This window comes from Artemia franciscana, chromosome 19, assembly GCF_032884065.1.
Source record: "Artemia franciscana chromosome 19, ASM3288406v1, whole genome shotgun sequence".
In the NCBI taxonomy this organism is placed as follows: Eukaryota; Metazoa; Arthropoda; class Branchiopoda; order Anostraca; family Artemiidae; genus Artemia; species Artemia franciscana.
In genome coordinates this window covers 6,753,406-6,775,446 of record NC_088881.1, presented here as the reverse complement: position 1 = coordinate 6,775,446, position 22,041 = coordinate 6,753,406, and the positions used below count along the sequence as shown (strand labels likewise).

The following is a 22,041-nucleotide window of genomic DNA, read 5'->3' as shown; positions in this document are numbered from 1 at the left end:
TCTTTTAAAAAATTCTTTCTCTTTAAAAAGAAAATCTCTTTTAAAATTCTCTTTCTCTTTTAAAAGATAACAGTAAGACCGACAAAATCCCTCAAATATTAATCAATAGCAAACTAAAAAATACGTAATATGGGAGAGATAGCTAGTTGATTTTGACTGGTGTGACCCCTCAAGTTAGTCATTTTTTGAAGCATTTTCATGCAACATTTAAACTTTAGAACAAAGGGTGTGGTAGCTGTCTTCATGTTTACGCGATGTTAGGTAGTAATAAATAAGGTGGTAAATGAACAGAAATGAAACTAAACAAAAATCCAAATGAATGGGAAGGGTGACATTAAACTGAAAATCCTAAATGAAATAAAATTATTTATTTGTATATAAGGAGCGCTTTCCCCAGCTCTTGACGCTATAGTTTTACTTTTTGCCCCCAATGGCTTAAGAATCAATCTTTAAAAGTCGCTCTTTTACATTTTTTTCTTATTTATTTTATTTACGGAACCAGTAATTTTTTTTGTTTTTTTCCTATGTTTCTTCAGCCTATTAAAATAGCTTTTAATTGTGGTACATAAGTAAATATATATATATATATATATATATATATATATATATATATATATATATATATATATATATATATATATATATATATATATATATATATATATGTATATACTAGCTGTTGGGGTGGCGCTTCGCCCCCCCCCCCCCAACTCCTCAGCCTATTAAAATAGCTTTTAATTGTGGTACATAAGTAAATATATATATATATATATATATATATATTTATATATATATATATATATATATATACTAGCTGTTGGGGTGGCGCTTCGCGCCACCCCAACACCTAGTTGGTGGGGGCGCTTCGCGCCCCCCCCAAGCCCCCCCGCGCGCGTAAGTCGTTACGCGCCATAATAGTTACGCGCCATTGTAGTTGTGTCCCTATGTCCCACCTGTGAATATAGATATATATATATATATATGGTTTTAACTACGTAAAACTTGCGAATATACAACATTCTTTGCTGTCCCATTGTCTTTGCATATAAATAGATTGTCAGGTTTACCGACTCTTGAACATGCAACATATAATGGTCCATGGGAAAACAATCTGTATTCAGATCTATACCTCATGATTCTAATGATTGCCCTTGAGCTTTGTTGATGGTGATTGCTAATCGACCATTCCCTGTCCCGGTGTCCCGGTCGTCATTTACATCCCCCTGTTTCCCCCGGTGTCCCCGTTGTAGTTGTGTCCCTGTGTCCCGGTCGTCATTTATATTCCCTGTGTCCCGGGTCCCGGTCATCATTTGTATCCCGGTGTCCCGGTCTGTGTATACATTCGTTTTTTAGTTTTGTTTTTCTCCTTTATTTTTTTCCTTTTTTTTTCTTTTTTAGCTTATTTAGATTTTTAGATTTTTTAGTTTTTTTTATTAGTTTTTAGTTTTTATTTCTTTTTAGTTTTTTTGTCCCGGTCGTCATTTATATCCCCCTGTTTCCCCCGGTGTCCCCGTTGTAGTTGTGTCCCTGTGTCCCGGTCGTTATTTATATTCCCTGTGTCCCGGTCGTCATTTGTATCCCGGTGTACCGGTCTGTATATACATTCGTTTTTTAGTTTTGTTTTTCTCCTTTATTTTTTTCCTTTTTTTTTTCTTTTTTAGTTTATTTAGATTTTTAGATTTTTTAGTTTTTTTATTAGTTTTTAGTTTTTTTTTCTTTTTAGTTTTTTTGTAGTTTTTACCTTCTTTTTAGTTTTGTTAATTTTTTTTTTTATTTTAGTTTTTTTATTAGTTTTTAGTTTTTTTTTCTTTTTAGTTTTTTTGTAGTTTTTACCTTCTTTTTAGTTTTGTTAATTTTTTTTTTTACTTGTGTCCTGGTCGTCATTTATACTCCCTGTGTCCCGGTGCTTTGTTGATTGCTAATCGAACATTCCTTTTGTCCTGGTCGCTTTCTCTTTGAGTGTCGTCATTTATTTTTTTCTTTTTTAGTTCTTTTAGTTTTTACCTTTTTTAGTTTTTTTTTTAGTTTTTAGTTTTTTTAGTTTTTTACCTTTTTTTAGTTTTTTTAGTTTTTTTAGTTTTTTAGCTTTTTTATTTTTTTTATTAGTTTTTAGTTTTTTTGTAGTTTTTGCCTTTTTTTTAGTTTTTTTAGTTTTTTAGCTTTTTTATTAGTTTTTAGTTTTTTTTGTAGTTTTTGCCTTTTTTTAGTTTTTTTAGTTTTTTAGCTTTTTTATTTTTTTTATTAGTTTTTAGTTTTTTTTGTAGTTTTTGCCTTTTTTTAGTTTTTTCAGTTTTGACGTCACCTGATCCAGTTTTTTCAGGTGACGTCACCTGATCCACGATCCACAGATCCACAGACAACTTATTTTTATATATATAGATAGTTTTTTTTTTTTACTTATGTCCTGGTCGTCATTTATACTCCCTGTGTCCCGGTGCTTTGTTGATTGCTAATCGAACATTCCTTTTGTCCTGGTCGCTTTCTCTTTGAGTGTCGTCATTTATTAGTTTTTTCCTTTTTTTCTTTTTAGTTTTTTATTGGTTTTTACCTTAATTTTAGCTTATTTTTCAGTTTTTTCCTTTTTTTATTTTTTTTTATTTTTTATTTTTTTTAGTTTTTTACCTTTTTTTAGTTTTTTTTAGTTTTTTTAGTTTTTTAGCTTTTTTACTTTTTTTATTAGTTTTTAGTTTTTTTTTGTAGTTTTTGCCTTTTTTTAGTTTTTTCAGTTTTTTTTTTAGTTTTTTATTGGTTTTTACCTTTATAGTTTTTTTAGTTTTTTAGCTTTTTTATTTTTTTTATTAGTTTTTAGTTTTTTTTGTAGTTTTTGCCTTTTTTTAGTTTTTTCAGTTTTGACGTCACCTGATCCAGTTTTTTCAGGTGACGTCACCTGACACATCCATCCATCCATCCACAGACAACTTATTTTTATATATATAGATATATATATATATATATATATATATATATATATATATATATATATATATATATATATATATATATATATATATATATATATATATATATATATATATATATATATATATATATATATATATATATATATATATATATATATATAATAGATACGTATAATTTAGCAGATTTCAAGGCTCCGGACCGAATTCTAGCGCAAAGCCTGCACCAATGCCTCCTGGGGCCCCACCCATGGTTCCTGCCTATTATGTTAGCCATCAACAACATGATAACAATGGGTTGCAGATTATGCATCCTGTTTTTGTCCAGCCAAATGGTAAGTTAAGCTAATTTAAATAAATTTAGTCCCAGGATTTTATAATGACAACAAAGAGTATCTATGTAGCCTAAAGGGTTGACTTTTGGTTAGTGTAATTGTACTTTGGTCTAGGTCCAGGATGTGTAGTTCGAAGCGTTTCTTTCAATGCCTTTCTTTTTGTTCAGCCGAATGGTAGTTTTATTTTGACTCTTGATGGCATTCTTTGGAAATAGGGGGCTTGAAGGTAATTTAGGATGAGGGATGGGAAAGGGAAGGGGCTGAAGGATATTATCTTGTCTATTTTATTAAACGAGTAATAATTGTGTATTTATTTGTATATACATTTTTCTTCAAAAACGGCACTGCCTTTTTTTGCAAGCCTCCCGTGTAAAAAAAAGAAAAAAAAAAGAAAAAAAAAAAAAAAGCAGAGTATGCCGATTACTAAAACAAAAGTACCTTTAGAATCAAAATTCCATCCCAAACCCAAATATGAGAGTCCCTTCCGTCGCAAACGCAATTTTAAGCCCTTTACAGACCCGCAAAGATAATGCCTTCTTCTCTTAATTTAGTTCTGGCTTATATACCTTTGTTGATGTAAATCTTATTCAAACTGGTTTACCTGTAAATTGATACGACGGTGACTGAATCGAGAATCAATAAATGTGTGATAAATATATGATACTAGCTGTTGGGTATCATATACACCCCAATACCTAGTTGGTGGGGGCGCTTCGCGCCCTCCCCCAAGCCCCCCCCTCGCGCGTAAGTCGTTACGCGCCATTGTAGTTGTGTCCCTGTGTCCCACCTGTGAATATATATATATATATATATATATATTTACTACGTAATGTTACGTTATGTTTTTAACTACGTAAAACTTGCGAATATACAACATTCTTCGCTGTCCCATTGATTGTGCATATAAATAGATTGTCAGGTTTACCGACTCTTGAACATGCAACATACAATTGTCCATGGGAAAAACAATCCGTATTCAGATCTATACCTTATTATTCTAATGATTGCCCTTGAGCTTTGTTGATGGTGATTGCTAATCGAACATTCCCTGTGTCCCCGTCGTCATTTATATATCCCCCCGGCGTCCCTGTTGTAGTTGTGTCCCTGTGTCCCGGTCGTCATTTGTGTCCCGGTGTCCCCGTCTGTAATTTTTCTTTGAGTGTCCCGGTCGTCATTTATATTTCCTGTGTCCCTGTGTCCCGGTCGTCATTTGTGTCCCGGTGTCCCGGTCTGTAATTTCTCTTTGTGTATCCTGGTCGTCATCTATATTCCCTGTGTCCCGGTCGTCATTTGTGTCCCGGTCTGTAGTGTCATCTTATAATGACGTCATATACAAAGCGATATATACTTATATCTTGCGAATATACAACATTCTTCGCTGTCCCATTGTCTGTGTATATAAATAGATTGTCAGGTTTACCAACTTTTGAACATGCAACATATAATTGTCCATGGGAAAAACAATCCGTATTCAGATCTATACCTCATTATTCTAATGATTGCCCTTGAGCTTTGTTGATGGTGATTGCTAATCGAACATTCCCTGTGTCCCGGTGGTCATTTATATATCCCCCCTGTGCCCCCCGGCGTCCCCGTTGTAGTTGTGTCCCTGTGCCCTGGTCGTCATTTATATTCCCTGTGTCCCGGTCTTTATTTGTGTCCCGGTGTCCCAGTCTGTAATTTCTCTTTGAGTGGCCCGGTCGTCATTTATATTCCCTGTGTCCCGATGTCCCGCTCGTCATTTGTGTCCCGGTGTCCCGGTCTGTAGTTTCGTCAGTCTACAAACATGACATGAGTCGACAAACAACTTCATGACGGCATTATGCTCAATCCTTATAATGACGTCAGTCGACACACAAACATGACGTCAGTCAATACAAAAACAAACAACTTATTTTTATAGATATAATATAGATAGATGGGCTATATAGTTGGGTAAAGTTAGAAAGGCTATGTTAAAATTGAATTTATGACGGAAATCAAGGTCATATTTGAATTCAGGATGAAATTTTGGTTTTGAAGGTAATTTTGTTTCTTAGCTATCTGAATGCTCAGTTACTATAAATATTTACCAAACGTTTTAGATGCGTCACAACTTTGGAAAAATTCATTTAGAGCCTTAATTTAAAAAAATTAATATGAATGACGACACATTATTATGTGTGTTCCTACCTTTGTGTTTCCTTTATCAGTGTTTGCAAGCCTGCTTAGTTCATTGGGTAGCGCAACGGACTTGCATACTGAATGTCGCCGGTTCGACTCTCTTAGTAGTTGAATTTTTCATTGCAATTTTAATTTTATTCAAATTTTTCTAGCATTTTTCATATGAAAGGAAGTCAAAATACTTGGAATAATAATAAATGCTGCTGAAGATTAGTGTCTACACTAAATATTTTTAAAAGCAAATTAAGATTTAGTTTAGAATAATTTATCGGTATAAATATGCAAAACTGCTTACCTAATAAAATATAATTAAAGTAGAAAAAACGTTTTCTTTTCACTTAGCGAAGTTTGTTCCTCTGGGACTAATTATATTCCAGTGGAAAGCTGGGAAGAAAGGAAGAAACTGGAATATCCACATCAGTTTATCAGTACAGTTTTCATGAACTTGGTTTTGGAATAGACTGCGTTAGCTTATAAGCAGATTAACGTTGCTCACATTTTCAAAGATCGTACATCACACATTCACTCTTTGGTAGTGAGTGAAACACTTACAAACACTCACAAAACACTCCCGAAAAGTGTTGGATAAGCTGTGCTCATTGGGCTGATCACCAACGGAATGTAGATCAGAAAGATGAAGATGTCATTGTACATGTATATCCTTAAGATTCTCCCTTTGAGAAAAACCTTTAAAACGGTTTGACAATTACCTCAGAAGTGTTGTTGTGTGAGGTTTGATGTTTAGGCGTGATAGCCACAATTTGGCTGTTGATTGGGATGGAGGAGAAGTGTGCGTAGCTGTTTTGGATTCAGGCAGCTATGTGCTGCAGTGAGTTGTTAGTAGCAGTAGCTTGATCGGTTCCTAAAATCTGGTGTATCTTATCTGATATTTTTGGAAATGCACGCCTCAAGTCATGGTCACAGTATCAATATATATATATATATATATATATATATATATATATATATATATATATATATATATATATATAATCCAGTATCACAGGGGTATGCTTACGAGCAAATTAAACCCCGCCGTTTCGACGAAATGCCATGGACTCTTGACTAAAGCTGTGATCTTGTTTTATGACAGTGAATCTGCAGATTTGACATTGCCAAATCAAGAAACAGTACCAAAAAATGGGTTAGGGGATCCTTCCGAATCCCTGTTAAAATCCTAACTTCTCCCTTCAAAATAACATTTTTTGTGACATCTTAAAGAGGCTCTACGGAGGAAACATTGTGATCTACGAAGGAAAGTACGCAGGAAACATGGAGACGCTAAAAATCAGTTGCAAAAGTTGCTTCAAAGTTCATCTGAAGAATACTATGCCAGAGGTATACATGAGTTTGAATAATAGTGGGTGAAGTCTATAAATATTGCTGGAAACTGTGCCAGTGTTGTCAGTTCACAGAAACCTAGGGAGGAGTGGCGAATTTTTCCAATTTAGGGGGAGGGTAACTCTGCCTTTGTTTTTTTTTCAGTTTTTCAATTAAAATTCCAGGGAGAGCTTTTTCAATGAAAATACCAAAAATACTTTTTTGATGCAGGGGATATTCTGGGGGCAAATGGCCCCCTGCCTCACTCCATTTGACGCCCCTGGACTGTACTTTGAATTTGCCAAAGTTTAGCAATGATCAAACAAATTGTTTCTGAGATACAACAGTTTGTCTAGTCAATTTTTGAATGATCCTCATATTTGAAAGGATAAATATAATTGCCAAATTTTGTCCAGAATTTCAGTTTAGGCTGAAATTCTTCTAAATATGAAATTATGAAGATAAACCTCTAATAGAAACTATATGATAATTTTTAAGCCCAAAGGTATATAAAAAATGTTTCAAGGCGTATGTGGAACCTGAACGTAAAGCCTGGTGGTATGTGGCATACATATCAAAATATAAAAATGGCAAGTAAGGAATATGCTTATTGGGATTTAAATTCTATGGTCCAAGACCAAGACGCATTAAATACATGTTTGAAAATTTTGGCTATTGAATAGTGAAACCAAATTTCTAAACATGATGATATCTATTGGGGAGGGAATTTTTTTCCAAGCAGAAAATGCACTGTTTGGTGCAAGGAACGATCTTCGGATCTTTTCTCTTGATTAAATCACCCGATGCTTACCGTGTTTCACTCCAGATTTCTCCAGGTACACGTTTGGTGCTGGGTCGACTCTGCCTGAGCTTAAAGAGTCACAGGACTCGGAATCCCTTCACTTATAGAGGTAAAATTGCAAGTCCAGCGCAACAACCACTCGGCTAGCAAGGCTCATTTGATGTTTTTAATTAAACATAGAAACATGATTGCTTATGCCTCGTTTAAGTAAGATAGTTCGAAGTGGGCCAAGTTAGTATTGCCTGTGTACTTGATAATACTATCAAGTATTATTAAGTACAGGTATCTGTACCAAAGAATATGGGTAACATATGAGAGATAAAACTGGTGCTAGTATCCAAAAAATGCATCACTACCCGATGTGAGATGGGTCAAATCTGCCCTTAAAGTACGGAGGAGGGGGTAAAAACCTAAACAGTCTAGTTCTTGATCATACATAGAAAAGAGATTTCTTCTATTGGGCTACTGAGGTTTTAGAAGACGAAAATTAAGATAAAATTTTCCATTACTTGTATTACAGGTACATTATTCAAATTCTCCCCTAGAGCTTGACATTAAAGGAGTAAAATCTGGAAATTAACGAAATATCCTATTATAGTGAGTAAAAACTCCTCTCTTGAATTATTTGGTTTTAGGTAGCGAAAAAGGAAAGACTTACAACCTGCAAAACGCCCGCCTTTACAATATTATCCAATTTAAATTACATATGTCTATAGAACCAAGTACTTTTTGCTAAAATGTTGACAAAAGTCTTTTTCAAATTGAATAAAAGGAAAAATCATTTTTTTAAAGCAATTTGTTCAAGTTCTACCTTTTTTTGTCACTTCTTTATTGTACTATCAATATATTGCAATTTTTTTGGTTTTTAATATAAAAAGGAACTTAAGAATATAAAAATTTTGCAGGAAATAACATGGGTATGTCATATTTCGGTGGTATGGTGGCCTTCCAGCCCGTTTATCTGCACTATCAATATATTGTAATTTTTTTGTTTTTAATATAAAAAGGAATTTAAAGAATATAAACTTTTTTCAGGAAATAACATGGGTATGCCATATGTTGGTGGTATGGTAGCCTACCAGCCCGTTTATCTACCCCAGCAATGTGTCGTACCATCAATGCCCTTTGTGTCTCCAGTGCCTGAAGAGCGAAATTCACACCCTTCTTCTCTGACTAGCGGAAGGGTGCATTGCTCAAGTGTAAGTTTGAATCCTCATTTGGTCTGTTCCTATATCTTAGCAGACCCACACAGGTTAGGTTAGTTTTGCATTACGTGATTTTTTTTTTTTAGCTATGTGTATCAGAAAACTTTGCCACAAGGCATATTCCGTGAAAAAAAAAATCGCAGGAATTCAAAATCTTGATCAAATATCTCAGCAGATCTTTTTAAGCTCGGAATACGTTTATCAATCATAATTTAACTTTTAAACATGTTTTGCTGCGCATGTCGTAAAATTTTGTTTCAGGGCATACTCCACGGAGAAAAACCAATATTAAGGGAATTCAAGACATTGCAAATAGCAGAGACAAAATACACCAGCAAACGTTGTTAAGCTTGACTTAAGTTGTAAGCGTAAAATAAGCTTCGAGTCAAGCTTAATTTAACTTTTAGAAAATTTTTTAGCTGCACATATCGTGGTTTTGTTTCAGGGTATACTTATGAGGAAAAACTAATATTAAAGGAATTCAAGATATTGCAAATAGTAGAGACAAAATACACCAGCAAGCATTGTTAAGCTTGACTTAAGTTGTAAGCGTAAAATAAGCTTCGAGTCAAGCTTAATTCAACTTTTAGAAATATTTTTAGCTGTACATATCGTGGTTTTGTTTCAGGGTATACTTATGAGGAAAAGCTAATATTAAAGGAATTCAAGATATTGCAAATAGTAGAGACAAAATACACCAGCAAGCATTGTTAAGCTTGACTTAAGTTGTAAGCGTAAAATAAGCTTCGAGTCAAGCTTAATTCAACTTTTAGAAATATTTTTAGCTGTACATATCGTGGTTTTGTTTCAGGGTATACTTATGAGGAAAAGCTAATATTAAAGGAATTCAAGATATTGCAAATAGTAGAGACAAAATACACCAACAAGCATTGTTAAGCTTGACTTAAGTTGTAAGCGTAAAATAAGCTTCGAGTCAAGCTTAATTTAATTTTTAGAAAATTTTTTAGCTGCACATATCGTGGTTTTGTTTCAGGGTATACTTATGAGGAAAAACTAATATTAAAGGAATTCAAGATATTGCAAATAGTAGAGACAAAATACACCAGAAAACCTTGTTAAGCTTGAACTCAGTTTTTAAGTGTAAAATAAGCTTCGAGTCAAGCTTAATTTAAATTTTTGAAAATGTTTAGCTGCACTTATTCTGAAGTTTTGTTTCAGGGCATACTCCATGAGGAAAAACTAATATTAAAGAAATTCAAGATATTGCAAATAGCAGAGACAAAATACACCAGCAAACCTTGTTAAGTTTGACTCAAGTCTTTAAGTGTAAAATAAGCTTCGAGTCAAGCTTAAACTTTTAAAAAAAATTTTAGCTGCACATATCGTGAAGTTTTGTTACAAGGCATACTCCATGGGGAAAAACTAATATTAAAGGAATGCAAGACATTGCAAATAGCAGAGACAAAATACACCAGCAAATCTTGTTGGCCTTGAATTAAATTTTTAAGTGTAAGTTCAGCTTCGAATCAAGTTTAGTTTAACTTTTAAACATGTTTAGATGCTCATCTTGTAAGTTTTGTATGCCCTGAAACTACATAGATTCTGCAGTTTTGTTTCCAGGCAGAAGACCTTTATTCCAGTAACGAACAGCAGAGACAAACCGCGTCAGCAGATTAGTTCAGCTTGAATTAAGTTTATCAAGCTCAGCTTAGATTTTAAAATTGAAAGGGCTAAATTAATTGAAATCTTTACTAAATTTTAATTATATCTATTTAGATAGTTTATTTGCTAACATGTAAACTGACTCTAATTTGGAAGGGATGATAAGATGGTCAGTTCCGGTGGAGTAAATTAAGGAATCTATGAAGCTTAATAAAGTGGAAAGTAGCATTAGTGTCGAAAAGAAAAACTACCAGCTCTATCTAGCGTTTGGCGATTATGTTTCTTTCCTTAGTCTAACATAAACTGTTGGTTAATTGTCTTTTCAGGTAGTTTAAAATGTAGGAGGGGACAGAGAGAATAGACACGTATCACCGGTAATGTCAGCAGCCTAAAGGAAGTGTTGGGACTGTTGGCCTTTTTTTTATCAGATAAATGTCTTTATCTGATTATTTATCTGATAAACTTAATTTTGTTTTCCTTTAATTTTAATTTCGACCCTGGGTCTACCTATTATTACGAGACGTCTGGAAAGAATCTATTAATTGAATGACAGCTAAAATACAGGCGAAGGATGACTCATACAGGTAAAGATTTGATTGTGAAGGATCCTGGATAAATTTACAATGTGATTTGAATTCGCCATTCATTTTGCCTTGGTCAGAGCTCTCTGCACCTCCGCGCAAGAAGTTGCTTTCGGAGGGTTGTGTTAATTTTTAATTGATTTTTTTTTTCTGAGTTCTTGATATGAGTTTGATATGAATAACAAGCTTTGTTTTATTTTCTGCTTTTGACTTCCTTTTTGATTTGCTCAGGTAAAGACTAGAGTCTGGAGTTGAGAGAGAGACTGAGAGTAAAGGTGTAGAAAGTTGATACTATATTAAGCTTGATGCCTTTGGCCCTTGAAATATCAACTCAACAGCCCATTAACAGCCTAAAGTGAACTAGACTACTCAACCAGCCAAAATTTTCCCAAGTTAGTTTATACAGACAGGACTTTGACTCAAATTAATTCTAGAAAAAGCTAATTAATTGTCACTTACAGGGGAGTATCTGCTTTAATCCTGCTGCTTTACTAGTACTAATCAACTCATTTTAGCATCAAACCGCCTGAGGCCAACACAGCAGTGTACGCTCCTCCTCCATTCCAGTCTATTCAAAGCCATCATCCTCCCAAGAAGTTCTGGCTTCCCTTAAACCCTTTCTTACGACTTCTTCCCACCCCACTCGTGGCGATAAAAAAAAACTTTACAAAACCTATCAAAAATTTTTTATATGTATTTCTGTTACTTTTTTACGAGTCGGATATTTTTTTATTGGGGGGGGGGGTTCAAAACCGGTCCCCGTCCCCCTAGATATGGCCTTGTTTTTCCAGCATTTTCATATTTTCTTTCGTTTCTCACAATATATTTTCAGTGCAATATTTAATAGCAGTAAACGCCAAAATTTATTCATCTTTTTTGAAAATGCATAGAGGGTCTTCATAACGGAAGTGATATTGCTACCTATTTTAGTAATGCAAAGCATTAATGTGAGATGGTTAAGTCTGACGTGTGACAACTGTGAACAATGATGTTTCGTAATTTTTGTATTTCACAACCTTCATTTTTCTTAATTTTCACAATCATATTTCGTATATTGCAAATAATTTTACCCAACCCACCGTGAATTAGCATGAGAGGGTTGACTCTAGTTCAGCGTTGTCGAGTGATAGCCATGAGAGGGAAAATTTTCAAGTAATTTAACCCGTAGTCAACCTGCGTGTGTTCCCCAGCGAGAACCTCCAACAGGTACGACTCTAGTTTGGCATTTGTGAAGGGACACACATGCACGGAAAGGTGTAGCATAAATGGCAGACAGTAACAACGGCAATCAAACGGATAAAATTAACCCTTGACTGGGCTGCCCACTTAATTCAACAATCTGTCTTGGCTTTTTTCTACAATTGGCCATCACCTCCACTTTTCCCACAACTATTCCCTCTTTTGTTAAAATACAACAAAATAAAGTGGAAAGTAGCATTAGTGTCGAAAAGAAAAACTACCAGCTCTATCTAGCGTTTGGCGATTATGTTTCTTTCCTTAGTCTAACATCACAAAAAATCATGATTTTTTTTTTCCTCAAATTTCTATCTTATAATATTTGTGAATGAGGTTCAAAATACGGATTAATTTTATATCGATTTAGCTGAATAGTTTTTGTTTTCCTCTTTTTTTTTGTTAATTTCTATTAATTTTATTCTTGGTTCTATTAATTTTGGTGTCTTAAATGACATTCCTGAAACAACGTAATTGAAAAATGCACTTTTTTTCTAGATTTCCTGGAGGATTAGTCATATTTGCATGGTAATCAAACCATAAAGTTTTTTTCTGAGTAAAACCGCTGAATTTTCGTATTTTTTCTTTATGAAAAGTAAACAATAACATAAATAATTTTCTTTAATAATTTTTGGCCTTTTTGCAGGGTATACATAGGTGCGATTCACAGGCAACGTCCAATAAGGCGGAGCCACCGGACTCGCATGCCCCTAGCTATGACTCATGTATTACAAGAAAGGTATTAGCTTGATAAATATAACAGTAATGCCAACCCTATATAAGCTTGCTAAGGTACCATCATAGGGGTTGCCCACTTTCTAAATTATGTACATCAGCTAGTGGATGCCACGTGTGGAAGAATGGTACCACGTTTTGCGTAAAGAGGCGTGGTGCTCCAAGATGTGCACCGTGTGAAGAGAGGATGGGCAACCCCTTGGCAGCATATGCTTTTGTTTACTCTCGTTTGTCTCTTGTTCAAGGTATTTCTTTCTTTTTTCACTTCATGATCACGTGGATTGATTGGTCAACTTTTGTAGGATTTTATCTCCATGTTTTTTCAATCTTCAATTTTTTACCTTGTATTAAGATGACTCCCATTAAGCCATGCTAAATTATTGTTTGTGATCAGGAGTGACACTTGGGGTGGGTGCAATTTTCTCCCTTCATTGATTTTGAAAAATATTTTCGGTGGTATTTTCGCTTAAATAAATAAATAAAAACGAAAATTGCCCTTCCCAGACTTTGATAAATTCTTTTTTAATACTTCACAAAACTATCAAAAAAATTCATCCCCCTTCATCCTGCATTTTTATGAAGTGATACCCCTGCCAGTAATATGGATTTTCTGAAAGGGGACGGATTCTTAGTCTCTGAGGCGTCAATATTGCTACGATATTTTGTTCTTTTGAAAACGGATTCATCTTGTTATCCGTATTTATCCATATTTTCACTCTCAGTTTTATCTGCGGAGCCTGCAAAATTTTCTTGGGGGAAGGACCTGTAAGATTTTCTGCCACAAAAGTTTGATATCTCCAACAAATATTGAAAAATTCGCACTTTATTCTTGATCTTCCAAAATTGTGTGTCTGGTTCTAATTATGTCTTGAATAAAATGCTTATATAACAAAAGAGGCATAGTTTGCTTCTGTCGCCTACATCTATCGAACAATTAGTCTATGCCTCTGGGATTTCTTATGATGTGCAGACAGGCAGGCAGGGATGAGGTGCCCAGACGGGTAAAACTTAGGTCGTCTCCTTTGGGACCTGTTATTAACTACCAGCTTTTCCACAAATACACATTTGCGAGAAGAGGAAAAAGGGCATAGAAGGCTAACTGGAGAAAAGGGGGTGACTGGAGATTGGGATGATATCAACGAGAAAATATCCACAATATTAGAATACTTCGCCACTGTTATCTGAAAGAAGCATATAAAAGTACAAACCATACAAAGAGCCGAAGGACACTGTGAAAAAAATAAATAAGATCAGACACTAGTTATAAAGGAAAAACGAAAAAACAAAGAAAATACTGAGAAAAGCTAAATTGAAAACACTGGAAACAAATGAAGACACTTTTGTTTCTTCTTCTTCTCGTCGTGTGTCACATAAATTCTACAAAAGTAATCTGGCAGCCATGCCTTTTATTCTCTTATTTCTATTTGTTGGTGTTTGCATGTATCTGCTTCTTTGTCTTCGGTTTCTTAAAACAAATATCTCTTTTACACTAGTTTGGTTATTGTCTGAACAACAGACTTAAATGCTGCTGTAGTCAAATCCTTATGTCTACTTAACTGAATGCTGACTCTCTTGTGTTTCTATTCTTCTGTTATTAATATTATTAGAGGCTGATAACTATGGTCGTTGACTACGGTTGCAGTGGTGCGAACTCACAAAAAAGAGGGGGATGGGTAAATAATATCTTAGAATTCATACACACTTTACTCTCTATCTTGTGTATGTATTTTTCTATTGTTAATTTCATTGTCAGGTGACACCAATAGTTTTTCTTGTAGTTATGCCAACTCCCGGACATGTCAGAGACGGGGTTGGTGGGCAAAAGGTATTTTTTAAACTCCATACACGGTTGACTCGTCTTGTGTGTGTGTTTTCCTGTTATTAATATAATTTACTGGCTTATATCAATAACTATACTCCGTAACTACGGTTGTAGTGGTGCCATCTCGAGAAAATGTTGGGAGTGGATTTATTTTTCAAAATCCAGGGTTTGTGCTATATTTTGCTAAAGTTTCAATACATCTTTTTTCTTTGTATGATTCTTGTAGCTAAAAAGGTTCATTGAAACAGAAAAAATGTCAGAAAAACGAAACTTGTAAAAAAACGGAAATATATACATACATCATCAGTAATTATTCTGGCTTGAGAGTTTGAAAATGGGGAGGGGGGCGAGATTCTTTAATTTCTGAGATGAATTTTTGTGGTATTTTTATCTTACACTCTATTACGATCCATGATTATATTCCTTTTTTTGTGTCTTAATATTGTTTTCCTTTATTTTCTCTTTCTCTCTTTCTTATTTTCGCAATCTCTTTCTTTTTTCGGGTTTTATGTTCATCTGCTCATTTAAACATAAAGGCTGAATATTTACGGTCTTGAAAAAAATCCCCACATCTTTTAATGGAACTTGAACAATAGTGATGTAAGTGTAATTTTTTATTCCCTCCCCCCCCCCCCGGCAGCATTTTTTGGAGAGCCTTACAAATACCCAGAAAATATGAACCATATATGAAATTATAAGAAGAAAGGTAAAACTTCAAATTTTTGGGAGGGGTTAGTGAAACCCCATCCCCTTGTGTAAAAGCATCGTAAAAGAGAAATACACCTTTACAGTTGTTTGCTGTAACTAAATAATTATGCATAATTAGGTTTTTTATTTAATGCTATAAGATAAATATTAAAATTTCCAGGAGGTTGGTGCCACTTTTACGGACGGTGAACTTCCCGTTTCTGAGGACAGGAGTGTGATTGAGGAGCTAGCGGGGGGTCGGAGCGAAGTTTGCCCCTGGTCGGACTCCTATGATGCTGGTCTTCAAGAAGCTGAGTATGTTTATTTATTAAAGATTCTTGTTTATTTATTTATTATTTAATGTATTTATTTTTATTCTTTGCTTTTGAGCTGAAAAACTCGAGAAAGTCTCAATATAGCCGTCGTTTTCAAGAAGAATCACAAATTCTTGAAATGTTCTAAATTCCAGAAAATATTCCAAAAATGCTCGATTTAGCCGTTGTTTTAAAAAAGAATCACGAATTGCCATGGAATGCAGCTGGAAAATTTTAGCTGAAATACGATACTTATCATTGAATGTTATTTAAAGAGCTTTAGTTCTGTTTGGCAGAATAGCTGTAAAATTTTTCTATTACAGTCTATACTTGAAGCCCAACATTATTTCAAATTTTAGAGCACAACGAACAACGATTCTTCTGAAAGGTTAACGAAAATCCAACGGCTTTCAAGAATTTGCGGTAAGGTTAATTGCGCAAAAACGGACACATGGTATCGTTCGAAAACTTTAAGGCCATCTAAAACTGCAGCTCGTAGCCAACCCCTACCGTAATGTTTGTTCGAGTCCTAAAAACGTAACAAAAATGAATATAAGCAAATTTTTATGCGTCTTTTGTAATTTTTGGTAGCCCCCCCCCCCCCGAAAATAATCCTGTATACGTTCCTGCTTGTAGCAAACAGCTACGATTTGTATAAATTTCATCTAATGCCCCCCCCCCCCCTTCCGCTCCTGTATTTTTCTCTCCTCTTTTCTCTTTTTGCTAAAAGTGGTCATTTAGATGTGTTATCTTACCAAAGAACTTGGGTATTGTCGTTTCCTTCTGTTTTTGAGCGACATAAAGAATACAGATATTTTGTTGGTATAAAATTCGAACGCCGTATAAATACCTTGAATGTCCGGAAATTGGTGAATTTCCGAAATGCCTTTTTCTTCTTCTTCAAATTAGACAGCGTTGCCAGTCAACTTTTTCAATTCAATGCAAGATTTGATGATGACAGGCTAGGTTAGAATAGATTAGATGAGGTGAGGTTAGCTTAGGTTTTTAGCCTATTTCTGATGTTTAGAACCAAATTTAACCTAATCTAGTCTAACCTAAGATAACATAATTTAACCTTACTTAACTTTAATTTTTACCATCATAGCTTGCATAAGACTGAAAAAGCTGACTCGCAAAATTAGAACCAAGTTGCCTGGGGGCAACATAGCTACGCACGCTCCTCCTCCATCCTAATCTATTCAATGTCTTCCTCTTTAACCCTGATATCTGGTTGAATCTTTTATTAACTGATCTCCAGAAAGCGTTTGACGATATTGACCACAATATCCTTGTAAATAAACTGCTGACTGAGTTTCAAGTGAGTCCCTTTCCAGTTAAAATTGTTGCCTCCTTTTTATTAAATCGTTCTCACCTGCTTAAATATAAAAAAAAATTGTTCCGATCCCCTTCCTATCTTTTGCGGTGTCCCCCAGGGAACCCTGATGGGTCCCATTTTATTCCTTATAATGGTTAATTGCCTCATGACTGACCACACAGAGTGATGGAAGTACGTGGACGACCTGTCTGCATTCCAATGGATCTGCCTTTTCAACATAAAAGATTGCAATTCCCAAATTGATTAGCATATTTAGTTTTCAGTCCAGAACCACTAAAGCTATTATGTAAATATCAAAAATATTTATGTTGTCTGAGCAATAATTTTTAGTTTTTATTTCAAAATAGAAAATTACCTGACAATTTTAGAATTATATCTATCTATATATATATAAAAATAAGTTGTCTGTCTGTGGATCAGGTGACGTCATGTTTTTGTGTCGACTGGCGTCATGAAATTAGTTGTCGTCATTTTTGCTTTGACGGTGACGTCATGCAAGTTATATAAGACATATATGTTCACGTAGAAATCTATTAATGTTTAAGTTTACAATGACTGATGAAGATGCTCAAAGAGTCTATGCCAAAAAACTTGCTGCTGATAGTTCCTCGGCACGCTTTCTTTTCTGACTTTCTCTATCAGCAGCAAGTTTTTTGGCATAGACTCTTTTAGCATCTTCATCAGTCATTGTAAACTTAAACATTAATAGATTTCTACGGGAACATATGTCTTATATAACTTGAATGACGTCACCGTCAAAGCAAAAATGACGGCAACTAATTTCATGACTTAATTTCAGAACTTAATTTCTGTGTTGACTGACGTCATGAAATTAGTTGTCGTCATTTTTGTTATGACGATGCTTTGTATATTGTAAAACACATTAATTTGGTTAATAATATACCATTTAAAACACCAAAATGAACATGCTGGAGTAGTCACTCGGTGAGAGAGGGTGTCAGAACGGAGAATGAAGGTCCCAGGTTCAAATCCTGGTTAGGCTAAAAAAGGTAAAAATCTAAAAACTAAAAAAAAACTGAAAAAACTAAAAAAGGCAAAAACTACAAAAAAAACTAAAAACTAATAAAAAAAAAATTAAGAATAAAAATAAAAAAAAATAAAAAAGATAAAAACTAAAAAAAAAAGTAAAAATAAAAAACGAAAAAAAACTAAAAAAGCTAAAAAAAAGGTAAAAACCAATAAAAAACTGAAACGAAAAAAAGGAATAAAACTTAAAAAAATTCTCATCTAAAAAACTAAAAAAGGTAAAAACTAAAAGAACGATAAATGACGACGGCGACTCAGAGAATGGTCGATTAGCAATCACCATCAACAAAGCTCAAGGGCAATCATTAGAATCATGAGGTATAGATCTGAATACGGATTGTTTTCCCATTGACCATTATATGTTGCATGTTCAAGAGTCGGTAAACCTGACAATCTATTTATATGCACAGACAATGGGACAGCAAAGAATGTTGTATATTCGCAAGTAAAATAAGTTGTCTGTGTGTGGATCTGTGGATGGATCAGGTGACGTCATGTTTCGGCTGACGTCATGAAATTAATTGCCGTCATTTTTGCTTTGAAGGTGACGTCATTCAAGTTATATAAGACATATGTTCGCCGTCATGTTTCGGCTGACGTCATGAAATTAGTTGCCATCATTTTTGCTTTGAAGGCGTGACGTCATTCAAGTTATATAAGACGTATGTTCGCGTAGAATTCTATTAATGCTTAAGTTTATAATGACTGATGAAGATGCTCAAAGAGTCTATGCCAAAAAACTTGCTGCTGATAGAGAAAGTCAGAAAAGAAAGCGTGCCGAGGAACTACCAGAGCAACGCGAAAGCAGACTTGCTGCTAAAAGAGAAAGTGAAAAAAGAAGGCGTGCCGAGGAACTACTAGAGCAACGCAGAAGCAGACTTGCTGCTAAAAGAGAAAGTGAAAAAAGAAGGCGTGCCGAGGAATCAAAAGACCAGCAGGGAAACAGGCTTGAGGCTGATAGAGAAAGAAAGAACAGAAAGCATGCCGAGGAACTACCAGAGCAACGCAGAAGCAGACTTGCTGCTAAAAGAGAAAGTGAAAAAAGAAGGCGTGCCGAGGAACTACTAGAGCAACGCAGAAGCAGACTTGCTGCTAAAAGAGAAAGTGAAAAAAGAAGGCGTGCCGAGGAATCAAAAGACCAGCAGGGAAACAGGCTTGCTGCTGATAGAGAAAGTAAGAAAAGAAAGCGTGCCGAGGAATCAGAGCAATCTGAAAGTTATCGCCTGGCATTCAGGTACAACCCAGTCGATGATTATAGCTTGAGTAGATGTGTTCAAATCGGGACAATGTCTAAAATTTGTCCCTATTTCAAGGCCTTGAAATTCAATGGTGAAACAATGGGAATGTGTTGCGCCTCAGGAAAAGTTAAACTTCCTCTATTGGCTGCACCACCAGAGCCATTGAAGACTTTCTTTACTGGAACTACGTCAGAATCTAAGCGTTTTTTGTCAAAAATCAGACAATACAACTCATGTTTCCAAATGACGTCGTTTGGAGCCCAAATCGAAAATCCAGATCAATTTATGTCTACTTTCAAAGTAAAAGGGCAAATTTATCATAAAGCAGGGTCCCTTCTACCATTCTCAGGCGAGAATCATAAATTTTTACAATTGTACTTCATCAGTGATAGAAATTCTGAATTGAATGCACGTTGCGAAATTTCTCCCAACGTTAAAAGGACAATCGTTTCCCAATTGCAACATCTTTTCCACGAAAATAATAAGTTAGTGCGTCTGTTCAAAACAGCCATCGATTTGATGCCTACTGATACTCATAAAATTGTTATTTCCGCTGACAAAACGCCTCCTGGCCAACATGTGCGTAGATACAATGCTCCGACTATCGACGAAGTGGCAATCGTTATGGTCGGTGATCAGTTTTTACCTCGAGATATTATTCTACATAAGCGAAACGCTCAGTTGTTAAGAATTGCTGAAACTCATCGATGCTACGATGCCCTACAATATCCTATCATTTTTTGGGATGGAGCCGACGGCTATCACTTTAATATTAAATTGATGAATCCAGCCACTAACAAAGAAATGAATAAGAAATGCAGTGCAATGCATTATTATTCCTATAGACTAATGATTCGGTAGGATGAAGAAAATTATATTTTAAAATGCCGTGAATTGTTTCACCAATTTATGGTTGATATGTATGCTAAAATTGAATCAGAACGTTTGCTATATATCCGCCTGAATCAGACCAAGCTCCGCTCTGAACAATACATTCATTTGCGAGATGCAGTTATAAATGACGGTAATACCACAAACGTTGGAAGATTAACAATTTTACCTTCGTCATATGTTGGCAGTCCCCGTCATATGCATGAATATGCTCAAGATGCTATTGCGTATGTTCGTCTCTATGGTCGTCCAGATTTATTTATTACATTTACATGTAATCAATCTTGGGACGAGATACTGCAGCTTTTACTTCAAGGACAATCGGCGGTTCATAGGCATGACATTACGGCACGTGTCTTCCGGCAAAAGTTGAAATCACTGATAAACTACCTTGTAAAACATGAAGTGTTTGGGTCAGTGCGATGCTGGATGTACTCAGTGGAATGGCAAAAACGAGGTTTGCCACACGCACATATACTAATCTGGCTACATAAAAAAATTACTTCAAACGAAATTGATGATGTGATTTCCGCTGAAATACCTGATAAAAATGTCGATAAGGGGTTACATGATATTATTGTAAAAAATATGATACATGGACCTTGCGGTGCACTGAACGAAAATTCACCATGCATGGCCAAAGGAAGGTGCACAAAGCAATATCCTCGACTTTTAGTACCCAAAACAATTACTGGCAATGATGGTTACCCACAATATAGAAGAAGATCTACTGAAGATGGCGGTAAAACAGCAATAATAAAGAAGCGTAACGGTACCACCATCGAAGTAGATAACCAGTGGGTTGTTCCATATTCCCCTTTATTATCAAAAACATTTAATGCACACATAAACGTTGAATACTGTAACTCCGTAAAGGCAATCAAATACATATGTAAATACGTCAACAAAGGCAGTGACATGGCAGTTTTTGGCTTGCAGTCCGAAATCAAAGATTTCGATGAAATCGTAGAATATCAGGCTGGAAGATACATAAGCAGTAATGAAGCTGTTTGGCGAATTCTTTCATTTCCGATACATGAACGTAGTCCAGCTGTTGTTCACTTAGCGGTACATTTACAGAATGGTCAACGTGTTTATTTCACGGAAACCAACGTGCAACAAAGAGTCCTGAATCCACCGGATACAACATTAACAGCTTTTTTTTCGCTTTGCAAAAATGATTCTTTTGCGAAAAAACTGCTGTATACTGAAGTGCCTTCGTATTACACGTGGAATACTAAAAATAAAATATTTGAACGTCGAAAACAGGGTAAGTCAGTCGACGGTCAACCTACCATCTTCAAAGATGCCACGATAGGAAGACTCTACACCGTTCACCCCAATCAACATGAATGCTTCTTTCTACGCCTGCTTTTGGTGAATGTACCCGGTCCGACATCCTTTGAGTATTTGAGGACTGTAAATGGTACTATACATGACACTTACCGTAGTGCATGCCAAGCTCTGAATTTATTGGAGAATGACCAACACTGGGATAACTGCATCAATGACGCGTGCGAAACGTCAACCCCAAGTCAAATTCGTGCATTGTTTGGCATCATTTTAACAACTTGCTCTCCATCAGCTCCTACAGATTTATGGGAAAAATATAAGTCAAAAATGTCCGAAGATATACTTCATCGAAAACAGTTAGAGACGTCAGACATGACTTTTGATTTTACACCAGAAATTTATAACTACACTTTAGTTGTTATAGAAGATTTTTGCATAAGTATGGCAAACAAACCTCTTCAGGGTTTGGGAATGCCTTCACCTAACCGTATCGCTGCT

The 22,041-nt window shown here is 35.1% G+C and overlaps 1 protein-coding gene across 1 annotated transcript in view; it reads left to right on the top strand.

The window, feature by feature from the left end:
• Nucleotides 1-3,107: 3,107 nt before the first annotated feature.
• Nucleotides 3,108-22,041, top strand: part of LOC136039220 (uncharacterized) — a 44,332-nt gene continuing 25,398 nt past the window's right edge. Inside the window, exons 1-4 of the mRNA XM_065722752.1 lie at nucleotides 3,108-3,253; nucleotides 8,574-8,737; nucleotides 12,827-12,919; nucleotides 15,606-15,739. Of these exons, the coding sequence (XP_065578824.1) occupies nucleotides 3,148-3,253; nucleotides 8,574-8,737; nucleotides 12,827-12,919; nucleotides 15,606-15,739 (497 nt within the window). The 5' untranslated portion in view covers nucleotides 3,108-3,147. The remainder of the gene's footprint in view (nucleotides 3,254-8,573; nucleotides 8,738-12,826; nucleotides 12,920-15,605; nucleotides 15,740-22,041) is intronic.